Consider the following 22939-nt stretch of genomic DNA (forward strand, 5'->3'; position numbering starts at 1 on the left):
ATATGCGGCACTTGTATATCTATGTTTGTCTCAGTCAGTATACAAAGCAAAAGCGGTTGCACCGTAGCACTTAGGGTACACATTCAGACTCAGTCGCACACAGATATACAAGTGCTGAACTAGATGGTACCCTTTTTACGTTTGTTAATGTTTACACCCCCAATTCTGCACAACCACGCTTTTTTCGAACTCTAAATTTGCTGTTGTCCCAACATAGAAGAGGTAGAGTGGTTGTGGCAGGTGACTTTAATACTACCTTAGATTCACGGCTTGATAGATCTAAACCTCCCCCACGATCGTCGGTTAGCTCGGTTTGTGCTAATTCTGATGCTTTACAACAGTTTCTCTCCCACCACCTCCTATTTGACGCCTGGCGCGTGAAAGAACCCAATGCTAAAGATTTTACCTTTTATTCACCTGTCCATGATGTCCATACAAGGCTGGATATGATTTTTCTTGGGATTGACCCCGCACAACTAATTCTAGACGCCAGCATTTACCCCAGCACTTGGTCAGACCACTCTCCATTCTCAGTAGACATTGAATCTCCCTTTCCTCGTAATAACTCTCATACTTGGCGCCTTAATGACAGGCTCCTTATGAATCCTGCCCTGCGTTGACAGCTGGCCTCTGAGATTACAGAATACTTCTCTCTTAACACTAATCCTACCATCTCTCCCCAGCTTCTCTGTAATGCTCACAAAGCAGTGATCCGGGGGTCTCTGATTAAGTCTGCGGCTCTTGCTAGGAGGGCCAGAGGCAAGAGGCTTCTTGAACTCATGGATCTGGTTGCTCGTCTAGATAAAACCCACAAAACATCAGGACTGGCGGATGATTACCGTAACTTTGTAGCTGCCAGGGGTGAACTTGGCCTCCTTCTTACAGCAAAAGCGGAGACCTCTCTTAAATGGCTTAACCAAACATTTTACGAGAAGGGGGATAAAGCTGATAGAATACTGGCGTCTAGATTCCGATCTAAACTCTCGCAGAACATTGTTCTGACAATTAAATCTAGCTCAGGTGAACCTATTAGAGATCCCTCACACATTACTGAGGAATTTTGTAAATTTTATACTAATTTATATAAGCTTTCGTCTTCTTCAGGTAGTTCATTACCTCCTAAGGACTCAGTACAAAACTTCTTAGCCAGTTGTCATTTACCTAAATTATCCTCATCAGTCCTTGAATCCTTAAACGTTCCGGCTGAGACGCAGGAGATCTCAGAGGTGATAAAGAACCTTAAAGCCAATAAGGACCCTGGCCCTGACAGGTTTACAGCTACCTATTATAAATCCTTTGCTTCCCTGCTCTCCCCCCATCTTGCCGTGGTGTTCAATGGTGTGATGTCTAGTGGTTTTTTCTCCAAAGAGGCCCTTGAGGCGAGGATTATTGTTATTCCCAAAGAAGGTAAAGACCATTCCAACTGTGCCCATTACAGACCCATCTCGCTGTTGAACGCTGATGTCAAGATTTATGCAAAAATACTTGCCAACCGCCTAAATTCAGTACTGCCTGACTTGGTCCATAATGATCAGGTTGGCTTTATTCCGGGGAGGCAAGCCAGGGACAACACCAGACGAGTTCTTAGTCTCATTCATTCCATCAATTCTACTCGAACCCCAGCTCTGGTGCTCTCCTTGGACGCTGAGAAGGCCTTTGACCGGATCTGCTGGCCCTTCATGTTTCAAACTTTGAGGGCCTTCGGCTTGGGTGGCAATTTTCTCCAGGGCATCTTGGCCCTATATTCTATCCCTTCAGCTAGGGTCTCCGTCAATGGTCTTCTCTCGTCCTCTTTCCGTATAACTAATGGCACCAGACAGGGGTGCCCTTTGTCGCCCCTGATCTTTACTCTTGTCATCGAACCCCTTGCAGCGCAAATACGCCTTGACTCGGATATTAGGGGTACATCACTTGAGAAAACTGAATACAAAATATCTCTTTTCGCTGATGACGTACTCCTGTTCCTAACTTCTCCTCATACATCTCTCCCAAAACTTTTCCAAGTTTTGACTGTTTACGGCTCACTTTCGGGCTATAAGGTCAACTTTTCTAAAACTGAGTCTCTTGCACTCAATATAACACCTAGGGTCTTGGATCTCCTACGTCATAATTATAACTTTGCCTGGCTCCCCTCTAAAATTAAATATTTAGGTGTCTACATAACAAACAGTTATGACACTTTATACTCTGCGAACTTCCCCCCTATGCTTAAAAAAATTAAACTGGACCTTCTTTGATGGCGTGATCTAATAATTTCCTGGTTAGGCAGGATAGTAGCAGTCAAATGAACCTTATGCCTAGATTACTCTATCTCTTCCAGACCCTCCCTGTTGCTGTTCCCAAATCAACTTTATTGCAAACACACAGGTGGTTTGTCCAATTTGTATGGAATTCGAAACCTCCCCGCATTAGTTTTCTGACTCTTCGTCGTCCCACCACTAATGGGGGAAATGGATTTCCTGATGTTAACCTTTATTATTATGCTACCCACTTAAGTCAGGCAATAGCCTGGTTTACATTATATCAACCACCCTGCTGGGTGGAAATTGAAACTAAGGGGGTCATTCAGACCCGCTCATGAGCGGCAGTACACTCGCAAGCGGGTCGATGTTCCCCCACTGCGCATGCGCACGATGGAGGGAGCTCCGTCGTGCGCATGCGCGAGACCCGGCGAGCGACGGGCTCTCCATCGCTCCGGGTATCACACCAAAGGGGGAGTGCTGTCGATGTTGATTGACAGCACGCCCCCTTTGGTGGGCGTGTCTGCCAGACAGAGGCGTTCCCATGGGAACGCCTACCGTCTCAAGCCGGCCCCACTGACATCACTAGTGATGTCAGTGAGAGTGATTTTGGCTCTGATAGAGCCAAAATCACTCCAGGGCTTGCGGCAGCGAGACCCTACCGCAGGGTCTCCGTCGCAAGCTTGATGGTCGCGGTGGTCAAGACAATCGCGACCATCATCATTGACGTGCGCTATAGCTGTGGGTGGTAACCCACAGGTATGCGAGCGTCCATGAGGACGCTCCAAAAAAAGGTAGGAGGGCCCTGATTCAGAGCGAGCGCTCTGGTCAGAGCGTTCAGCTCTGAATCAGGCCCTAAGTCGTGTAATGTCTCCTCCATATCTACAATTATAGGCTTGGCTACACCTGATAGACCCCAACCTGCCCGCTCACACCCGGTTATCACCTTCACATGCGCCATATCCGATTACTGTAAATCCCATTTTAACATCACCTCCTATCCATCCCCCATTACCCCTATATGGTCGAACCCAGCATTTACTCCAGGTTTCGACCTTGCCCGCTTTTCTTCATGGATTAAAGGTTAGGGTGGTATCTGATGTTTTTGAGTCGGGTGGATGTGCCTCTCTGGATTCCCTACAGAATAAATTTAATATATCTTCTGTCAATACTTTTGCTTATATTCAAATACGTCATTTTATTAACTCTTTTCCCATTAATTCAATTGATAGATCTCCAACACCCTATGAGTCCTTATGTCTCCGCAATCCTCTCATGAAAGGTATTATATCTGTTATTTATAATCTTTTATTGTATGTTAATTTACCAGATACACCTGGCCATGAACTTCAGTGGGAAAAGGATCTGGGGAGCCCACCGGACGAGGTCACATGGTCTGTGGTGCGGGAGAGTGTATCCAAATCTTCTATTTCCACCTTAATAAAGGAAAATGCCTACAAGATATATTATAGATGGTACCTGGTGCCTACCCGCCTGCATAGAATGTATCATCTAGCCTCTGATCGTTGCTGGAGAGGTTGCGGCGACACGGGCACCTACATTCATATATGGTGGTCATGTCCTATAATAGCTAAATTTTGGGACGAGGTTGCTGTCCTCCTTTCGGAGATTCTTAAAGTACCACTGACTAAATCTCCCTTGTCTTTTCTCCTTGGCTGTCCACTAGAGGGTCTCAACCAACATGCTGATAAGCTCTCTTCACACATTTTAAACGCAGCTAGATGTTTAGTTGCAAGGCACTGGAAAGATATCAACCCTCCTCCTCGTCAACAACTCATAAATAAAATCTGGCATGTGGCGGCCATGCAGTAAATATCAGCTTATCTCCACAACACCTCCCATAAGTTTCTTATAGTTTGGGGTGACTGGTTTCTTTATAATAACACCGCACCACATGGATTCCTACCCTCAGGCTTTTCGAACCTACTACTTTGATGTCCATAATTCACCTATTATTTGTATAAGTCTGGATTCGGTCTCCTCCTTACCTCCCATGTCCTCCCCAACATACTTTCCCCCTTCTTTTTTCCTCTTTCCTTTTCTTTCATTTCCCTCTCTCTACCCCTCTAAGTAGTTCTGCTTTCCATATATATATATTTATTTTTCCTCAATGTTTTATATTTTGCATTGCTCTACATGATTTATTCTAATTAGAATGGAATGCTGATATATGTGTTCATATGATATCACGCTATTCTGTTGGTCTGAGTATTTCATATACCTATTTATTTGAGTATGCATGTATAGTTGTATTATTTTACTTCTGTAAAATCTAAAAATAAACTTGTTAAAAAAGATATACAAGTCCTGCATATGGAATGAATCAGTGGAGTCCTGGGAAGCGGTCTGTCACATCTGATTGCGACTAAGATGCAGTTTGGGCAAAAAAGACGTGAAAAAGACGCTCGGCACTAGCCAAGTTACATGGGACCTGGGGCACCAAGAAAGGCTGTTTGGCGCGACTTCAGGACACATCTGTATATTAAAAAGTTATTAACTACAGATTGCCACTGTTTACTAATACCTGTATGGATCGTTTACCATGCATTGGAAATATTCTCTCATTAGGTTACATTGTGTACAGTGTCTGAAAATTCCTCTTAGTACAATATGTCACTACAGAATACTGTGTCCTACACAAAGTCCTTCCATCTGCAAATGAGCAAGAGATCGGACAGGCTCACAGCAAGCAAACTGATCTACAATGCATGCCAAGGCGCTGCTGCAAGCTTTAAACTTACTATCAAGTAACTTTAAGTATATTTTAAAAGAACATAAAGATGAACAATACAGCACAGGTTTTTTGTTTCATTTTTAACGAAGAGAAGCCTTTGAAGAAATAGGTACACCGTGACCTGTACTTCCATCAAATTTCTCAGAGAAATAAATGGATATGCATTGCCACAGAGTGCACTCAGAGCAGAATTACAAAGAAAACAATCTCTACAAACAGGAGCATGAAGACATTCTCACAACCGCACATACCTTTTCCTTTTTAGAATTGTTTTTAGCTTTGACTAATTTAACCTTCCATTCCTCGGCTATAGATGCATCTGTAAGACAGGAAAAACCAAAGATCTGTTATGTGACACAGTGAAAAACATTGATGGTTTAAACCAATTTGTATGCAAATAAGAATCAACTTATTTTCCAAAAAATCAGTAAAATGTGAAATAAGTAGACGGCTTAGGGCTCTTTCTCCTTTAAAGTGCAAAAACAAAATGAAGACAGATAAAACAGGCTTTTGATCTAATTTTTGTTTTATGATCCTGGTAATTACATTAGAAAATGAACATTACAACTTGGCATTAATGTAAAACAAGCAAACTGCAAGGAAATAGTTACGCTAACATCATCTTGCTAGCATGCAGAGCAGCAAAATGTTTATTGGCAGTAGTGTGTAGAGTACATTTGTAGAGTTCATTGTGAAATTGAATTTATCATAGCTAGACGTTTGGATCTGAAGTGTTAGGGGTAAATTTACTAAAGTGAGAGTTTTTAGAAGTGGAGATGTTGCCCATAGCAACCAATTATATTCTACTTATCATCTAACTAGCACCTTCTAGAAGATAATAGCTAGAATGTGATTGGTTGCTATGGGCAACATCTCCACTTCTAAAAACTCTCACTTTAGTAAATATACCCCTTAGTCTCACTGAAACTGCATAAGTTGTACTGTCCTCTGAGTCTTGAATCAGACTTATCCAATAATACACAGATGTTTTATCCAGTATCATGATATCCAGACAGTTCTGAAAAGTAGAAAGAAGGTAACCAGCAGTTGCTGTTCGGTGGTAATGTCACAGACGATCTCGGAGTAATTGAATGGAATTCACATGGAATTGCAATAGGAATTGATACAAATAATTTCCCTGTCTTCTAGAAGACAATAATGTTTCATCTTGGGAGATAGGAGTAAATACATTTAAATACCAGAGTGATCTATATTTTTATGTCCATTAAACCTAAACAGAATACGTGGATAAACAGAGATGGTTTAAATACTGTACCATTAGAGAGAGTTTCAAACCAATTTGTGCTTACAAATGTTTCTAAAAATTGTGGGTTGGGATTTGCCATACAGACCCCAAAAATATTGACGAGATCTTGATCCCATGGTATGTTAAGGCTTTGGTTTGTTTGTTTGTTTGTTTGTTTGTTTTTTCAGTACCTTAAGGGCTTGTTCTAGCAGATTGATGGGTAAGGCTTCAGTTTCATGACGACTTTGTTAAAGGAAGCTTTTCCAAATACATTAAGAATGGAATATGAGGCAGGTCAGGTACTGTATAAAAGGCATCCATCATCAGCAAAGAGGCAGAGCTTATGTTCTAGTCCCTAAACATAGGTCCCACTATTTGACAGGTCCCACTATTTGACTATTTGACAGCCTGACACTCCATACCAGTGGTTCCATGGCAGGCTTGAGGCTTTGAGTGTTTTATTGGAGATTTTTAAACTGTACCCATCACAGAAAAATAAAGACCATTTATATACTGTAATATGCATTTTTTTAAAGCCAAGATGGACAAACATATGTTTCCTATGATCCCCATGAAAGAGGTCAAAACCTTTTCAGTGCACATAGACAGGAATAGCAAGGGTAAACCATCAGACTAATGTGAATACAGGTTAATAATGATTTAAGCCTCCAGCATTTCTGAGGAAACGTAACCTTTTATATAACCTGTATAATACACTTTTATAAGTGTTGGAATATGTTCCTGAGTTGAAGTCACTTGACCTTGGGGCCTTATCCTTTGGGAGAGAATGACTGTATATACTTTGCACTCCATTCAAGGCCTATCAAAAGCTTTTAAGGTGTCTAAGCTGAGGGCAGGTTCATTCAAAGAATAGTATAAAATCTCATATGCTTTGATATCTATGTGGGTATTTTTTTAAATTATACAATTTAAGAGTATTATGTGAAGTATATGGGAATTGTAGAGCCCCTTATCACAGATTTAATAGTAAATATATTGGTCATTTCAGGGGTTTAGTGTGGGAGAAAATATCTAATGTACATTTATACGCAAGGTGGGCATTTGGAGATGAAATATACAGTAGTTGTGAAGTAGTCATGGTATAGGGAGAACTCTAACAAGTTAATTACAACAAGGAAATAATCAGACCATACTATAAAGAAAGTTTTTAAGCTAGCAAAACTGTGGGGACAAGAATCTGCATAGGCGGGACAGTAAAACTGTCTCAAAAATAACTAAGCAACAGTTAGAGACAGGTGAAAGGTAAAAAAGTATAATTTTTAGAGACAAAGAGAAATAAATCAAAATACATTTTACATCTGTATCACACTACTTTGGCAAGAGCAAGAGCTGGAAGGAGGCTTGCAAAATCTCCAAGTAAAATCACATGAGCACCATCGATCTGTGGTGTGAATTGCAACCAGCAAATTCCAGAAAGTGTAAAGGTGAGTACACACTAGACGACTGGCAAAAGATGCAATGATGTCGACGATTTCCCTTGTTGCTCCGATGCGTCGAAATCGGACAAATCATGCAACATATCGTCTAGTGTGTATGCAGTTTAAGGCTGATTTCTGTATGAGAGCTCAAACTGGAGCTTATTGGTAGTGGTAAGGTCACCTTTATTCTAGAGATGTGCACCGACCCCCGTGTTTTGATTTTGATTTTGGATCTGTATCTCCTCTGGTTTTTGATCTGGATTGTTTTGCCAAAACCGCGCTTGCGTGTTTTGTTTTTTTGGTTTTGGATCTGTATTTTTTTTTAAAAATCATAAAAACAGCTAAAATCACATAATTTGGGCCTGTTTTTATCCCTACAGTATTATTAACCTCTATAACATTTATTTCCACTAATTTTCAGTCAATTTGGACTACGTCACAGCTCACAATATTGTTTTCATGCAGTTTAGGTCCAAAATTTGCACCAAGCTAGCTGGCTGACTAAGCTAAACGGCAGCAGTGGGCGGCACAAATGCGTGGCAGTTCAACTTCCAACATGGCACATCAGGAAACAAATGTTTTTATTATTCAAGAGAGGCCTGAGGGAGCTGGAGTATGTACGTAGTTGAAGGCAGGGACAGGAAGGGTTGATTGGTAGTAAATGTAATTTATGAGGGAGAATGTGAGGATGGGAGGCATTTACAAAAAAATATTTGACTAATTCACATCAGTCCTTGCCCCAGAAGAATCCTTGAGCCCCATGCCTGCTGCTGCTGCTGGGAGTGGATTTTTTCATCCCAGAAGGGGACCAGGAAGACTTCCAGTAGTGCTTTCCAAAACAATTGACTGTTCAATAATCCTTTGCAAAGCTTCCACATGAAAAGCACCTCCCAACCTGTACAGAGACATTAAAAAAAAACATAGTTAATGGCCTCCAAACTGCTGTTGTACCCACTGTCCACTTAACCAGCACAGATATGTGGATAAGCGGAACAGAGCAAATGCAAGATTTCAGATTTAAAGTCTTACGTTGTATCTTTCTTGAAAATCCTGCACCTGCTTCTGCTGCTAGGAGTGGATTTTCTTCCCAGAAGGGGACCAGGAAGAGTGCTTTCCAAAACAATTGACTGTTAAATAATCCCTTGCAAAGATTCCACTTTTTTCCAACCTGTACAGGGACATGAAAAAAAACATAGTTAGTTAGAGGCCTTCAAACTGCCGTTGTACCCACTGTCCACTTTACCAGCACACAATCTGTGACAGATGTGTGGACAAGCGGAACAGATCAAATGCAATATTTCAGATTTAAGGTTTAAGTCTTACATTATGTCTTTCTTGAGAATTCTTGAGTGCCAAGACATTGTTTCGTCTTCCCAACGGACACAGATCTGAAATGATGTAAAGAACTACTGGCAGGAAAAAGAGGCAATTTGGAGGCCCTTACACAAACTGGCTTTGCTTTTGAGCTGCCCATCCACCAGTGTGTAAACACTTTTATTAAAATATTATTTTTTTTGGCACTTGGGGAGGGGAGCACCCCTGAACGAGGCAGAAGCCCCTTGATAAACGACACAGGCAGCACACCTGTGCAACTATGTTGCTGATAAGTGTGGCTAACGCGCACACACACACAGAAAGAAAACACTTTTATTAATTTATAAAAAAAACATTTACATTGGGGGGAAGAGCACCCCTGAACAGAGCAGCAGTCCCTTGATAAATGACACAGGCAGCACCCCTGCGCAGCTACGTTGCTGATAAGTGTGGCTAACGCACACACACACAGAAAAAAAAACACTTTTCTTAATTTATTAATTAATTTTTTGTGGCACTTGGGGGGGAGAGCACCCCTGAACGAGGCAGCAGCCCCTTGATAAATGACACAGGCAGCACCCCTGCGCAGCTACGTTGCTGATAAGTGTGGCTAATGCACACACACAGAAAAAAAACACTTTTTATTTAAAACATTTTCACACTGGGGTGAAGAGCACCACTGATGGACAGAGCACCCCCTGGACAACACACTTTATGGACTGCAGTGACACAGGAGCCACTGAAGCCCCCTCAACAGCACAGCTCAGCCAGCCCCTATGGACAACAGCAGCCAGCCACTATGGACAACAGCCAGCCCCTATAGACAGCAGCAGCCAGCCCCTATGACAACAGCAGCCAGCCCCTATGCACAGCAACAGCACAGCCGCACAGCCCCTCCCTTGCGTCCTCTTCACTCTCCACAGCCGGAATGAAAATGGCAGAGAGCGCGGGGAACCTTTATACAATCCAAAACTGCGAGAATCCGACAGCAGAATGATGACGTTTTTCCTCGCTTTGAGATCCGAGTTAGCCGGTCTTGGATCAGACTCGGATCTGCAAAATTTCGGTAGGTTCGGTTCTCTGAGAACCTAACCCGCTCATCTCTATTTCTGTTGTTAAATGTAGTTCCAAAGTCCATCCAGTTATTCTGCAGAGGAGGCAGTGCAAGAGTAGTTCTATGTCCAGGTGGACTTTCCTTTACTTTAAAGCTTTCATGTCTGCTTCAGGGATCAGAACTATGGATGTGGAACCATTTCTCTGAACTAGGACTTTTATTTAAGATCCACAAATGGTACATAACTCTTGCTTTCCTGAGATCTATGGTAGCCATTAAGTAGACCTCTTTTAGCAAGGTACAAGGGGGATAGGACAGGAAAAATTTGGATTTCTTTTAGAAGAATACTTGACCATGAAGCCTGTTTTGCTGCCTTAAAGATCAAACCTTTAATATGATATAAGTGAAAGGTGTTTGAGTCAACCTGTGTACAGATGTGTCCACATACATCTTACTTTCTTGTGCGTTAAACAACCCTTCTAGTCGCGCTATACCGTGGCGTGACTCGGTAGTACCGTCATTTCGTGCAACTTTTTACGGTTAAATGCGTCTTATTTGCAAAGTGATGCGAACAGGACGAACAAGCATCTTCTTCTGATTAATATATATATATATATACATATACTATATATATACAGGAATGGGTATGTAATGCCGGCTGTCGGTATGCCTCCAGTCACAATACCGAAAGCAGCATCCCGATGGTTGGTATCCCCTTCTCCGCCTAACCCTCCCTTTTATGTAGCCTAACCTTAACCCTCCCCACCCCGCACCCTGACCCTCCCCATTAGTTCATAAACCTAAGTCTCCCCCCTTCGTGCCTAACCTTAACCCCCCCTTAGTGCTTCAACTTAACCCTAGCCAGTGGTGTCTGACCCTAACCCTCCCCCCTAGGCATGGACGGATTGGCCTAAGACCTCACAGGGAGTTTTCCCGGTGAAACAGTTATGGGGCCACTGAATTCAAATTTATTTTTCTGTTTTTTGTTTTTTAAATATGTGACCTGACCCACCCAACGGGAGTCAGCCCTGGCATATTAATGGCTGAAGCTGACATGATTTGTTCATGGTATTTGACCCCTCCCCAGGGAACAGCCACCAATGACTGTGCTTTGCAGATCAGCCCATCATCTCCTGATCCACTACTCCCGTGGTTCCCTGCTGATGGCGTCAGGTGCTGGAAAGTAGGGATGGGAGGTGAGCAGCACAGGCAGCGTCTCAAAGCCAGGGTCACACACATACACACTGACTGCCTGTGGATCTATTCTATGGATGATGGGATTGACGGCTGCTGCTGCCCCTTCCAGTCGCTGCAGCAGAGGTCACCTGTCTCTTCCCCTCCCCCGCCTGCAGACCCTTAGAGATCATCTTCTCATTCATCACTGGGCATGAGTTAGCCAGCAGTGGACACCAAGCATTTCCAGCCACTGGGTGAGTACCTCTGTAGAATTCTGTGGTGTGCATACACCTGGGGAATGCTTTTTTTGGAAATGTGGATAGTCTTCTGGAGGGTGGGGGCGCCCCAAAATTTTGTGAGCCTCCCGATACTCCCGGGAGAGTAGGTATCATTCACCTCTGGGGATTAACAGAGTGGGTCCCAGCCACCAGACCTCCCCTTATGAACATTTAATCTACTCCTCCTCTCTCATAAATGGGGTGAGGGAAATATTACATAATCATTCAAACACACAGTGCACATATGAAGATCCCTTTATCAAACTAACAGAAACACACTATTTAGATTGCCAGCAATCAAAATACAATTGTGATTAAACTAACTCACGGATACTTAATTTGGCATTCTCATACTCAAGTCTGTAGAATACTAACTTGTGGCAAGTTATGAGAAAACATACCTTATATAATAACTTAAACCAAAATACTGGCTAATTTTACTAATCTATAGGAAACAATTACTTAAAATACTGATGTAGATTTGGCCACACCTAATGTTTGCGCTATCTCTCTGATGGGTTTGTTTTGATTTTTCAGCCTAATGATGGCTTGCTTCACTGATATTGGCAGCTCTTTGGATCTCATATTGAGAGTCGACAGCAACTGATTCCAAATGCAAATGTCACACCTAGAATCTACTCCAGACCTTTTACCTGCTTAATTGATAATGAAATAACGAGGGAATAGCCCACACCTGTCCATGAAATAGCTTTCGAGTTGATAGTCCCATTACTTCTGGCCCCTTAAAAAGTGGGAGGCACATATACAAACCGTTGTAATTCCAATACAGTTCACCTGATTTGGATGTAATTACCCTCAAATTAAATCTGAAAGTCTGCAGTTAAAGCACATCTTGTTTGTTTCATTTCAAAGCCATTGTGGTGGTGACTAGGCCAAAATATGAAAATTCTGTCAATGTCCCAATATTTATGCACCTGACTGTGTATATATATATATATATATATATATATACAGGGCTATTTTGAACTGTGGGCAGAGCTACTGGGGGTGGAGCTATAGAAAAACAATTATATATTTATATATTATAAATATATATTACAGATGTGTCCACATACATCTATTCTCTGTGTGCTACAAGTCGCGTTACACATAACAAGTGACTGTAGGGTGACTCGGTAGCGCCTAGTGTCTTTTCATGCGACTTTTTCCCTTCAAATGCGTCTTAATCGTGCAGCAATATGCATAAGACGCACAAGCTGCTTCTGTTCATTAAAATAATATGTACTTATTTGTCAATGCAAATACTAACATCAAAAATATATATATGCCTTGGACTACATATATGATGATTAGTGGGTACTTTAAACAGGTCATAAAGGGATGATGAATTCTGATTGGCTAGATTTTATATGTCTTTGAGAATAATGTATTTTTGCTGCTAATTGATTTTATAATTTTTTCCGTTTCATTTAGTTTACCAGCCGGTGTTTATTAATACTGATTGTGTTTTATTATTTTAGCTTATATTAAATTGACTTTAATTCCATGCGCTTCTGTTCTGTTCTTGTTAGTTACAATTGGGCTGGATATGTTCTTGGGGGAGGCTTTCTGATTACTTGTATTGCAGAGAATTCATTTTAATTTCTAACGGTTATATTTAACAAAGGGAGAAAATCCGTAAAGGATTCTTCATATTATCAAACCCTGCAAGATGCAATAACTTTCAATTATTATCATCGGTGGCGACCATCACATGGGCCTGTTTGCAAAACTATTGCATATTTAAGATAGACAGCGGCAGAACCTGTACTTTTTGCTGTCCTCCCGTGTTTTCACTAGTCTTAGATGGAGATAGTACATGAAAAATAAATTAATAAATACATGCTTTATTATTATTGAAAATAAATTAAGCATTTTTTTTCTAAATATTTTAAAAAAGTTTTTCTTTTTTACAATTTGAAAAATATTTTTATATATATTTTTACTTTCATTGGATCTGCACCTAGAAGCCGTAACTGGGTATCCAAGCACAATACTTCTGGTAATGCCATTCTCAGTGTTTCAAGCCAATACTGCCAGATAGATAGCACCAAAAATGTTTTTATGTTACAGTGATGAGCAAGGATAGTAAATAGAACTTTTCAGGGTTATTTGATAAGTAGACATCTTAAGGTTTACAATTGGTTTCTTTAATATGACATCTGGTGGTATAAGAAAGGTATTGAATGTACAATGCAAAAAAAAACTAATTTAATGTTTTGGAAATACACTTGTCCATTCAACGCATGCTACATCTATATATGATCTTTGTACAGAGATGTGCAAATTTTTAGACTCAACACCAGTTTTTTACATTTCATAGTTTTTCTGACTTACTGGCCACAACTTAGACTGTAAAACTGTTTTGCAATGCAATGAGGTATTTTCATGTGTTACCTAAGATTCTAGGTCTTCTATTTAAAGATCATTGGTAGGGAAATTTTGTTTATTGAAGGTGGCAGCCTTGGCACAAAACAATGTAGGTGTCCTTCCCTGGCCAGGTAACAGCCCAGATTCAAATCCAAATATAATCTTTGGCCAATTGTAAAGAAAAAAACTTAAGACGAAGAAGACGATCACCACCAAGACTGGGCTCATAGAAGAACTTATCCGAATATGGCATAGGGATGGAGACATCAAGAGAAACTGTGACACTCTCATGAACAGCAGCCAAACTGTATCAATACAAAGGATATCATACAAAGTATTAGTAGCTGTAAACAGTGTGTCAATAACAGAGCTTTATAGGAAAAGAGTAACTTTCTTGTTTGAGTGTAATAATTTGCGCACCTCTATGTATTTCAGCTTTACCACCTGTGTACATGAGATCTTATCTGCTGTGTGTAATTGTCACTAACAACACATGTAACCAACTGGTGTGGGCCAGGAAATGGGCTCCTTCCCCATGTAATTATTACTGTGCTGACAGCCTGGACACTCACTGTATAGCTCATTTTCTGATAACACACAGGAGCAGGCAGCAGCTTGTCTGGCATAAACCTACTACATTCCAAACCATATTACTCTGACAATATACATTCGGCAAACTCCCAAGACACAACAATGTTCCCTAATTTCCAGGAACAGACTAAGGTTTTATAGATCCTGGAAATGTCCCTATTTATGTGTATTTAACTACTGTATGGTACAAGTGCTCTTACTTTGTAATATTGGGGCACTACTTGCATTCCCTGAGATGCATAAAGGTAATATTTCAAATGTAACTAATTATATTGTATAGTAATATAGTTCAGTGTACACATCTTCATTGCAACTGAAATACACCAGGGTCCACCAAGCTTGTTCGGAATGTGATGCGCTAAGATGCACCTGCTCAGCATTAATGTTTACATGTAAAGGACTTTAAAATGTTGTCACTGGAAAGAATAGAAGCACCGAAATAACCACCAGTGCTATTACATGTCCATCATTATCTCCAGTGATCGAACTCCAACTTCCTATAATGAGCCTAACATCCAACTGCAATTATCAGGATGGTGCACCTCAGCATAGATATATGAACATACTGTACACACAGAAAAATAACAAGGGATATGTTCAGGGCCGGATTGAGGGCCACATGGGCCTGAAGCTGAAAATGAAATACAATTTTTCATACTTATGATTTATGGCCGACTGTGTGGAGAGCAGATGGCCAGTCATCATCATGTTGTCATGACAATGGGCCTATTTTTATGTGGAGGCCTGGAGCTGTAGCTCCATCCGCCCCATTGTTAATCTGGCCCTGGATATGTTGAATTCTAATAAAACTAAATACTAGTAGATGTGCATTGCGCTTGCCCTGTCCTGAATGGACAGGGCAAGTGCAGAGATCCATATGTAATTATTGGATCTTGCCTACAATTACTTCTGAATAGGTCACAATACTTACCGACTTTTAATATTTCCTCTCCGGGAGATGCCCAAAGAGGAGACACAGCTGGATACTTTGTTGGCCCCACCCCCTCCATTCGGAGCCATGATTCCTGCCAATTATGTCGCTATTCCCGGTAATTATCTCCCCATCCTGCCCACTTCACTAGGAAATGGGCAGGATGCGGGAGATCTGGATACTCTTCCTGGGGTGCAGGGGGCTATCTGAAAATTTGGGAGCCTCTTGCAACAACTGGGAGAGTAGGTAATTATGACGTACTGTATGCTAAGTACAAACGCTCCGTTGCCAACCAGTTGTGACCATGTGCAGTGCGAAACATCACAGATGAAGCCTGTGTCTCTGAATTAGGCTCTGGGGCTGTGCCTGAATCAGATGCAAGTAAAGAACTAAACATATCTTGCGGATTTCAACATGATGTGTATGCGTGACAGATAGAAATGGCTGAATCACACTTACACTAACTGACGGAGATCGCTACTGCTATCTGTTGATGGACCACAATTTCCCTGAAATGGGCATTTCTATGTGGTAAGTGGGCGGCATCTGTGTGAACACAAGGAACAGCCCCATTCTGTAAGAGCGACAACTTCTGTGCGTAATTGTAGCATTCAGAGAATGTTTCTGATGGATCTTTTGCATTTAGCAAGTTCAGATTGTACTGCTGACTATTTGCAGACGGAAACTCAGTGGGCGATACTGCAGCAAGATTCCACACTGACAAGTGTTGATGTAGCAATAGATGAAGATTACTATGTTCAACACTATATAGAAGCTTCTGATAGGTGTCTTGTGTATTGACCCCTCCAGCTGATAGTATTTAAAGTAATAGCATTGTGATTTTATTATATCAAATTGTGATTGCATTAATATACATTTGCATAGGAAAGAAGATTCCCATTTGATTTTAAAATGGATAAACAACAGATGTGAGGTGTTTGTATTTAATTAAGTTTAATATTGAAAATGTGACTTTTACATTAACTGCCAAGACAATAGTATATAATTTATATGATACTTCATTATATATTATATTGTATATAACCGAATTGTCTCTATACCATCCTTATGTGTAAATATACACCTACTTACACACTTACTGTACTTCTAGCACAAATACTGAGATGGATGCATCTTGAGATAGGTGTTACCAAGGGAAGTCAATCCCAGGATCGGGATTGATGGGATCCCTGGATTTTGGCCTATAATTGTCAGGATTTGAATCCCGGCATTGGAGCTTCCAATCCCGGGATTTATTTTTTTTTTAATGCCGGGCAGCACTGAGCACCTGCAGAACTCGCTCAGTCGCTGCCCCGGTCCCCGGCTGTGCGCAGCATGACGTGGCATCGGAGGTCACACTGTGCAGCCTCATGCCGGCCTGCCCCTTCAGCCATGCCTGTCTGCCCCACTGTCTAACTACATCCCGGGTATCCTGGGAATGCCTGGATTGAGCATTTTTCAATCCCGAATCCCGAGATTGAAAAAAACGACCCGTTATTGGCCTCCCTAGCCCTACCCTACATACTCATGTAATGTTTTATTTTGGATAAATACATACAGACTGCGCATGTGTCAACCAGGAATAGGTAGTCTCAAGTATTCATGCTTAGATAAAAATATTTTATTGTCTAAAAGTCTGATGGGGAGGCTAGCACTGGAGTGTTACTTATAGTACAGAGTAATAAAATTCCAAGCAACCAATGTTTTCTATCCAATCCATATGATATGGCACTTTGCGGTTTAAATTTCTCTTTAGAACCAATACTAAGAGTGGGTATTCACTCCCCCTCTTTTTTAACACTCCAGATAGTGCAAAGAATATATCATGCCCTTAGTTTCAATGTAGCATTAGCTTGTATCTATTCACTCAAATGTATTTCCATGCGGGTAAAGGATATCAATATTCTTTCCCAGTTATGCTTGACATATCCAGTCCAGCATAAACTGACATAAACATAATCCATAGATGAATAGCAGCCCTTAGCATATATAACAATTGCAGGTAAATCATGGATATAGATTTAAATGTTGTGCTCACATATTATTCAATCTATAAATAACATGATTATCACAGTTAAACATGTGGTGTATAGGATGCACTGCATAATTGCCTACTCTCCCGGGACTGCCAGGAGCCTCTCGAAAATCGAGTGCCGCTTCCGGCACCCCGCAAGAGTAGGCAAGTCCCCCTAAATGCGCCTGCACGTGAAAGTGGGTGGCTCTGGAGGCATTAATCTCTTCATGTGCTTCAGGCTCAGCAGCAGGCGACTCGTCCCCCCTTCTCAGATGGTTGATCTCTGGGTTACCCTACAACAGTTAAGTAGGGGGTAGGGGGGGTAGATCTGAGTAAGGGGTCATATATGTGTGTGTGAAGGGAAGGGAGGAGGGGAGCTATGTTAAGGGAAGGAGTGGGGAAAGCTGTGTGTGAGGGGGGCGCTGAGTGAGTGTGGAAACCTGTGTGTGTGAGTGGGGCGCTGAGTGAGTGGGGAAGACCCCACAGATGGGCGCTACTGTGTGTCTTATGTTTTATTAGGGAAATTACTTTAGTTGGTTGGAATATATCTAGCCTTCCATGCCCCTAATGTTTTTATTTTATTTTATGATCCCTGTACACTTCCAACTACACTCCAGTGCACAGCAGCACCCGTACTAGGGAACCTAGTTGAGGGCCGCACCTGCGTGTCGGGTGCAGCTAAAGGTGGGTACACACTATACAGATATATCTGCAGATCGAGTGATCTGCAGATGATGGTTGTTCAAACACACTGAACAACCATCATCTGTGCCTGCCCGCAGGTCCCGGCGACCAGGGGGCGTGTCCCGGCAGGCGGGGGCGTGTCCCACCCCCGCTCCTCGCGGCTGCCGCTGTGTGTGTATGGGCGGTCTGCCGATCGCCTGTACACACCGGCCGATGGACAGATATGTCTACAGACATATCTGTCCATCGGCTGTGCAGCACAGCCAATGCGATACGTCGGTGAATGCCGATGTTCACCGACATATTGCGGGTACAGACTGCCCGACGGGCAGCAGATACATTGGCTGATCAATTGATCGGCCAATATATCTGTCAGTGTGTACCCAGCTTTAGTCCAAGCTCCCTTGTGGGGCTCCCTGGTGAATACCACCAGCAAATTAAGACTCCGTGCCTCTGTACTGCCAATCCTGATGTACGGGCAAGCATCCATTATCCATCTGTGATTTGTGACAACTACTTTATAACATCCAGTGGAAAAACTAGATTTTCAAAAGCCAATGTGTGGTTTTATTTATTAAAATGTATTTATATACCACACACATATTCCTCAGCGCAATAGGGAATATTTGGCTATTCACATCAGTCCCTGACCTAGTGGGGCTTTCAATTTACATTCCCTAGCACATGCACAGTTGCACACACATATACACAGTAGGGCTAATTTTGTCAGGAGCCAATTAACCTACCTGTCACACAGACCCTCTTACAATACCCAGTGCTGCCAGTTCATCAACTGGCAAGTTCCCACTGGACAGACTTTGTAAGCCACACATGCTATGACAACCCTTATCTCTGATTGATGACGCCGCCATATTGCTTTTGGTCAGCTGACTCCTGAAACTTCAGTCGCTGACCTAATTCTTCCCACATGATCTGTGCTACCAATCAATGTCCAGAGCACTCTATTTAAACTCATCACTTGCACTAGCACAGTGCCAGTACAAATTGTATTCTAACAGTTCCAGCATCAGTAGCTCTGTCTACTGACTCCTGCTTTAGTTTGTGCATTCCATTGTGCATCAGTGCATCTGAGCTCCTCTACAAGCATTGTGCTGTTTTTCTCCTGTTGTTGCTGTATTCAGTTGGTGCTCAGACTCTCCTAACTACTGCTTCTCTGCCTCAGCCTGTATATATGCAGGTAATAATACCTCAGCCTGCACTTTCCTGCATGTAGTTCAAACCTGCAAATACCTGCTTGAGGACTCTAACTGCACATACCAACCTGTGGACCTGAGAGATCCTGAAAGTTTTTACAGCCTTCCTCAGACCGGAGGAATCAAGTGCCTATTTGATTCAATTTTCTTTGGCAATTACAAACACACCAGAGCAATGGTCCTGATGCAGGACACCATGGTGGGTGAGCTGGGTGGCGCACCCAATCGACTAGCACCCCTGGACATGCCATGCTGGCCAACCCCTAGTTACAGCCCTCCTCAGTGTTGTGAGGCAGTAATGCTAACCATCATACCATCTGTAATGCTAACCATTAACCAAAACTGCGGTACTCTCATGACATTTTCCTCCTGTATTTCCTGAACCAGGACTGGCTCACAAAGCCTGGTGCTGGTTGTGCTTTTGTAGAGACCCCACATCGTTTTTATAATTAAATTAACCCATTATTTCATCAAAGCCTTCCAGCTCTCATCTTAACTTGCTACTACATACTCCTTCCTCCCTGCCTACCCCATCTGTTTCACCCATTTGTCTGTCCCTCCCCCTTAGAATGTAAGCTCCTATGAGCAGGGCCCTCTACCCTCTTGTGCAACTCCTTACTCTACCTTCATCTACTTCTTACTCTCTACCAGGGCACCTAACACTTGGTTGCTTTGCATTGTTGCTTATCTGGATGTTATGGTCGTGAATGTAGAAATGTATATTATCCATGTCCTGTAATGTATTGTATTGTACTGTATTGTAAGTCACTGTAAATCAATCTATTTGTTTATGTACTTTGTAAGGCGCTGCGGAACACTTGTGGCGCCATATAAATAAACGATAATAATAATAATAAAATTTATTTTTAACACATTACTTACAACACATTTTTTTTTTTTGTCGTCTATTCATTTTGTGCATTGATTATACCCCCTTTCCACCTAAATTCCGAGTCTGACCTGGAGTTGGAACAAAGTTCCTATCCGGATCAGACCCGGAATTTAGCCGGCGCAGACTCGGGATATTCCCGAGTTGGCGCCGCTCACACCGGAGTCGGGTCTCCACAGACTCGGCTTTCCCGGCTTGAAAGTGGACGCTTGGAGATGACGTCATTTCCAAGCACCACTGAAGCTGGACCAATCGGCCGGCTTGCAGCGCACTCCAGGTCATCGTGACCTGGAGTGCGCTGTTCTCACAGCAGGGCTTCACGGGCTACACCCGTGTTAAACCCTGCTAGTTACCTGGGTTGGACTTGACCCGGCGATCCAACCCTCTCCCCTTTTACACCAGGGAGCTGCCCGGGTTAACGCTTCAAAAACCCGGGTTTTAGCTCCGGTGTAAAAGGGGTATTAGTGATTTGGGTGCAAGTTTGCAAACTCGAAGATAAGTACATTTGTTATTTGCAGTGTTGTCAATGTTATTCCAAAGATGATTGGTCCGATGGTGAGATGCCATGATTTGGGTTGCGAATTAGGGTCTGCTGTGCGAGATCTAAGCAAATTGGCCCTTAGTAAATCTCCGACTTGCTAAATCAGAGGTTAATCACTGAAAAACAGCAAATCGGCTAAACTCCAGCCTTAGTACTGTAAATCTCCCCAAGGTCTTTTCCGCAGGGTGTATAGTACAAGGAAAAACAGCTTAACTCTAATAGTGGCAGTGATTTTACTATGAAGGATTCATACGAACCTAAAACACCAAGGTTCACCCCTTTAGGGATTTCTACAAGAGCAAATAGCATTGTCCCACACATAAACCACCATCCAAAAAGAAAAAGTAATCTAATTTATAATCAAGTACCCTAACAGAGGCAGCAGAAAGGGTTTTGAACAAAGGCTTAACCTTTGTGCCTACATATATTTATAAACCTAAAGAATTCAATTGGAAAGTGGACTTACATCGCTTTGAAAGATCACTGTGTCTGCACGAGTTCTTTCAACACCAACCAGAAATTGTTACATCCAACAAAAGCAATACATTTTTGCAAAAGCGATCTAGATCTTACTTTTGATCCCCCCTCACCCATTGTATCTAAAACAACTTCCATTAAACTACTAGATGAGTCTGTAACAAAATATAATCAAGCACAACCATGTATCTTTAAGAATCTCACTGTTGGTACATAAGGCTCTTTGCAATCCAACTGAATATACAGACGTTATAATCCGCCACGCCAATAAGGGGAGCAGCATTGCAATACAGGACAAAGACAAGTACAAATAACAAACTAATAAAAATATCCTACAGAGGAATACAAAAAAGAATAATATATTATCAACAGCAAAAGAAAATGGATTACTATTATAGAGGATATTTTTCTCCTTCTCGTAGTCATATAATTGGACTTTCCCCTTCATCTGTTTGCCCTAGATGTACAAGACCTGATGCGTCCCTCTATCATTGTTTTGGGGATTGCATCTCTATAAAAAATATTTGGTTTCAAGTTAAACAATTTGCTTTATCGGAACTGGTACATTTTTTACCATTGACCCCAGAATGGGCCATTTTTGGCATTCTTACAACTACCTCAAGAATTTCGCCAGGTTGTCGTAAGTTACTTTTGGTTCTCTCGGCCGTGGCAAGGAAATGTATATTGCAACAATGGATACAGGGCCTGATTCAGAGCCACTCGTAAGCGGCAGCTCGTTCGCTCCTAGCGATGTTTGGCCAACTGCGCATGCATACGGATCGTTATACGCATGCGCGAACCAGTCAGTGCGGCCGAAATTCATGTGCTCGCAAAATAGCGAATGCCTGCCAATTTGAGTGACAGAATGAGGCGTATGTGGGTGGTAACAGGGGAAGGTGCTTGAAAACGGGGAGTGGAAGTCAGAACGCAGGCGTGCTTAAAGGTCAAAACGGGCGTTTTATGGGTGTGCATAATTAAAACAGCAGCGTCATTGACCACGTCACTGGGTTTTTTTTAAGCCAGAACTGCTCGCAAAATTGTGGTAGCAAAAACCAACCACAAGAATAGCGAGCAGCTCATACCCTGTTCGATGTACTCGATTAATCTAATAAATAGCGGACATGACGTAGGATGCGAGCGGCCAGGGGGCGTAGTTTCCCAATAAATGACCGCAAGTTTTGTTCGCTCATTCAGACCTAGAGGCGTGAACAGACCGCAAACAGCGAACGGTTCATTTGAGTAGCCACCCCTATTTTCTGGACGAGCGAGCGCAAATAGCGACCGGCTCTGAATCAGGCCCACAATCTTCTCCTCCCTCTATACACATGTTTAGGGAAAAGCTTTTTCAGGTGTTCAGGATGGACTGGATGGAGATGTCCTTACATAAAGAACAACGATTGGAAAAAAAATTCTATATGGGAATCTTTTATTGATACTTTAAACGTCTCAATCAAACAAGAAATTCATAATTGTTTACGTAGTACATTCTGGTATGAAACTAGAGTATTTTGATCTGACCCTCCTATCCAAATGGGCTAAACCAATGGCTCCAGTTGTAGATGGTATTGGGCTACAGGCGATTATTATTATTATTATTTATTTTTATTCTTTTTCTTCCTTTTTTTTTTTCCTTCCCCCTTCTCGTTTCTTCCCCCCCCCCATTTTTCCCCTTTCTTTTATTAATAAATTAGTATAGCTACTATAAGTGTTACATGATTTGTAAATG

General features: G+C 42.0%; 1 protein-coding gene across 4 annotated transcripts in view; it reads right to left on the reverse strand.

Annotated features, from left to right (window-relative positions):
- ARVCF (ARVCF delta catenin family member) overlaps positions 1 to 22939 on the reverse strand; it is a 974893-nt gene that overhangs the window by 403019 nt on the left and 548935 nt on the right. For all 4 annotated transcript variants that reach the window (XM_088476674.1, XM_088476676.1, XM_088476675.1 and 1 more), the window contains one exon: positions 5247 to 5314. In XM_088476674.1, coding sequence (XP_088332800.1) covers positions 5247 to 5314 — 68 coding nt within the window. The remainder of the gene's footprint in view (positions 1 to 5246; positions 5315 to 22939) is intronic.

Source organism: Taudactylus pleione, unplaced genomic scaffold (genome assembly GCF_031769625.1).
Source record: "Taudactylus pleione unplaced genomic scaffold, aTauple2 ptg000191l, whole genome shotgun sequence".
Taxonomy (NCBI): Eukaryota; Metazoa; Chordata; class Amphibia; order Anura; family Myobatrachidae; genus Taudactylus; species Taudactylus pleione.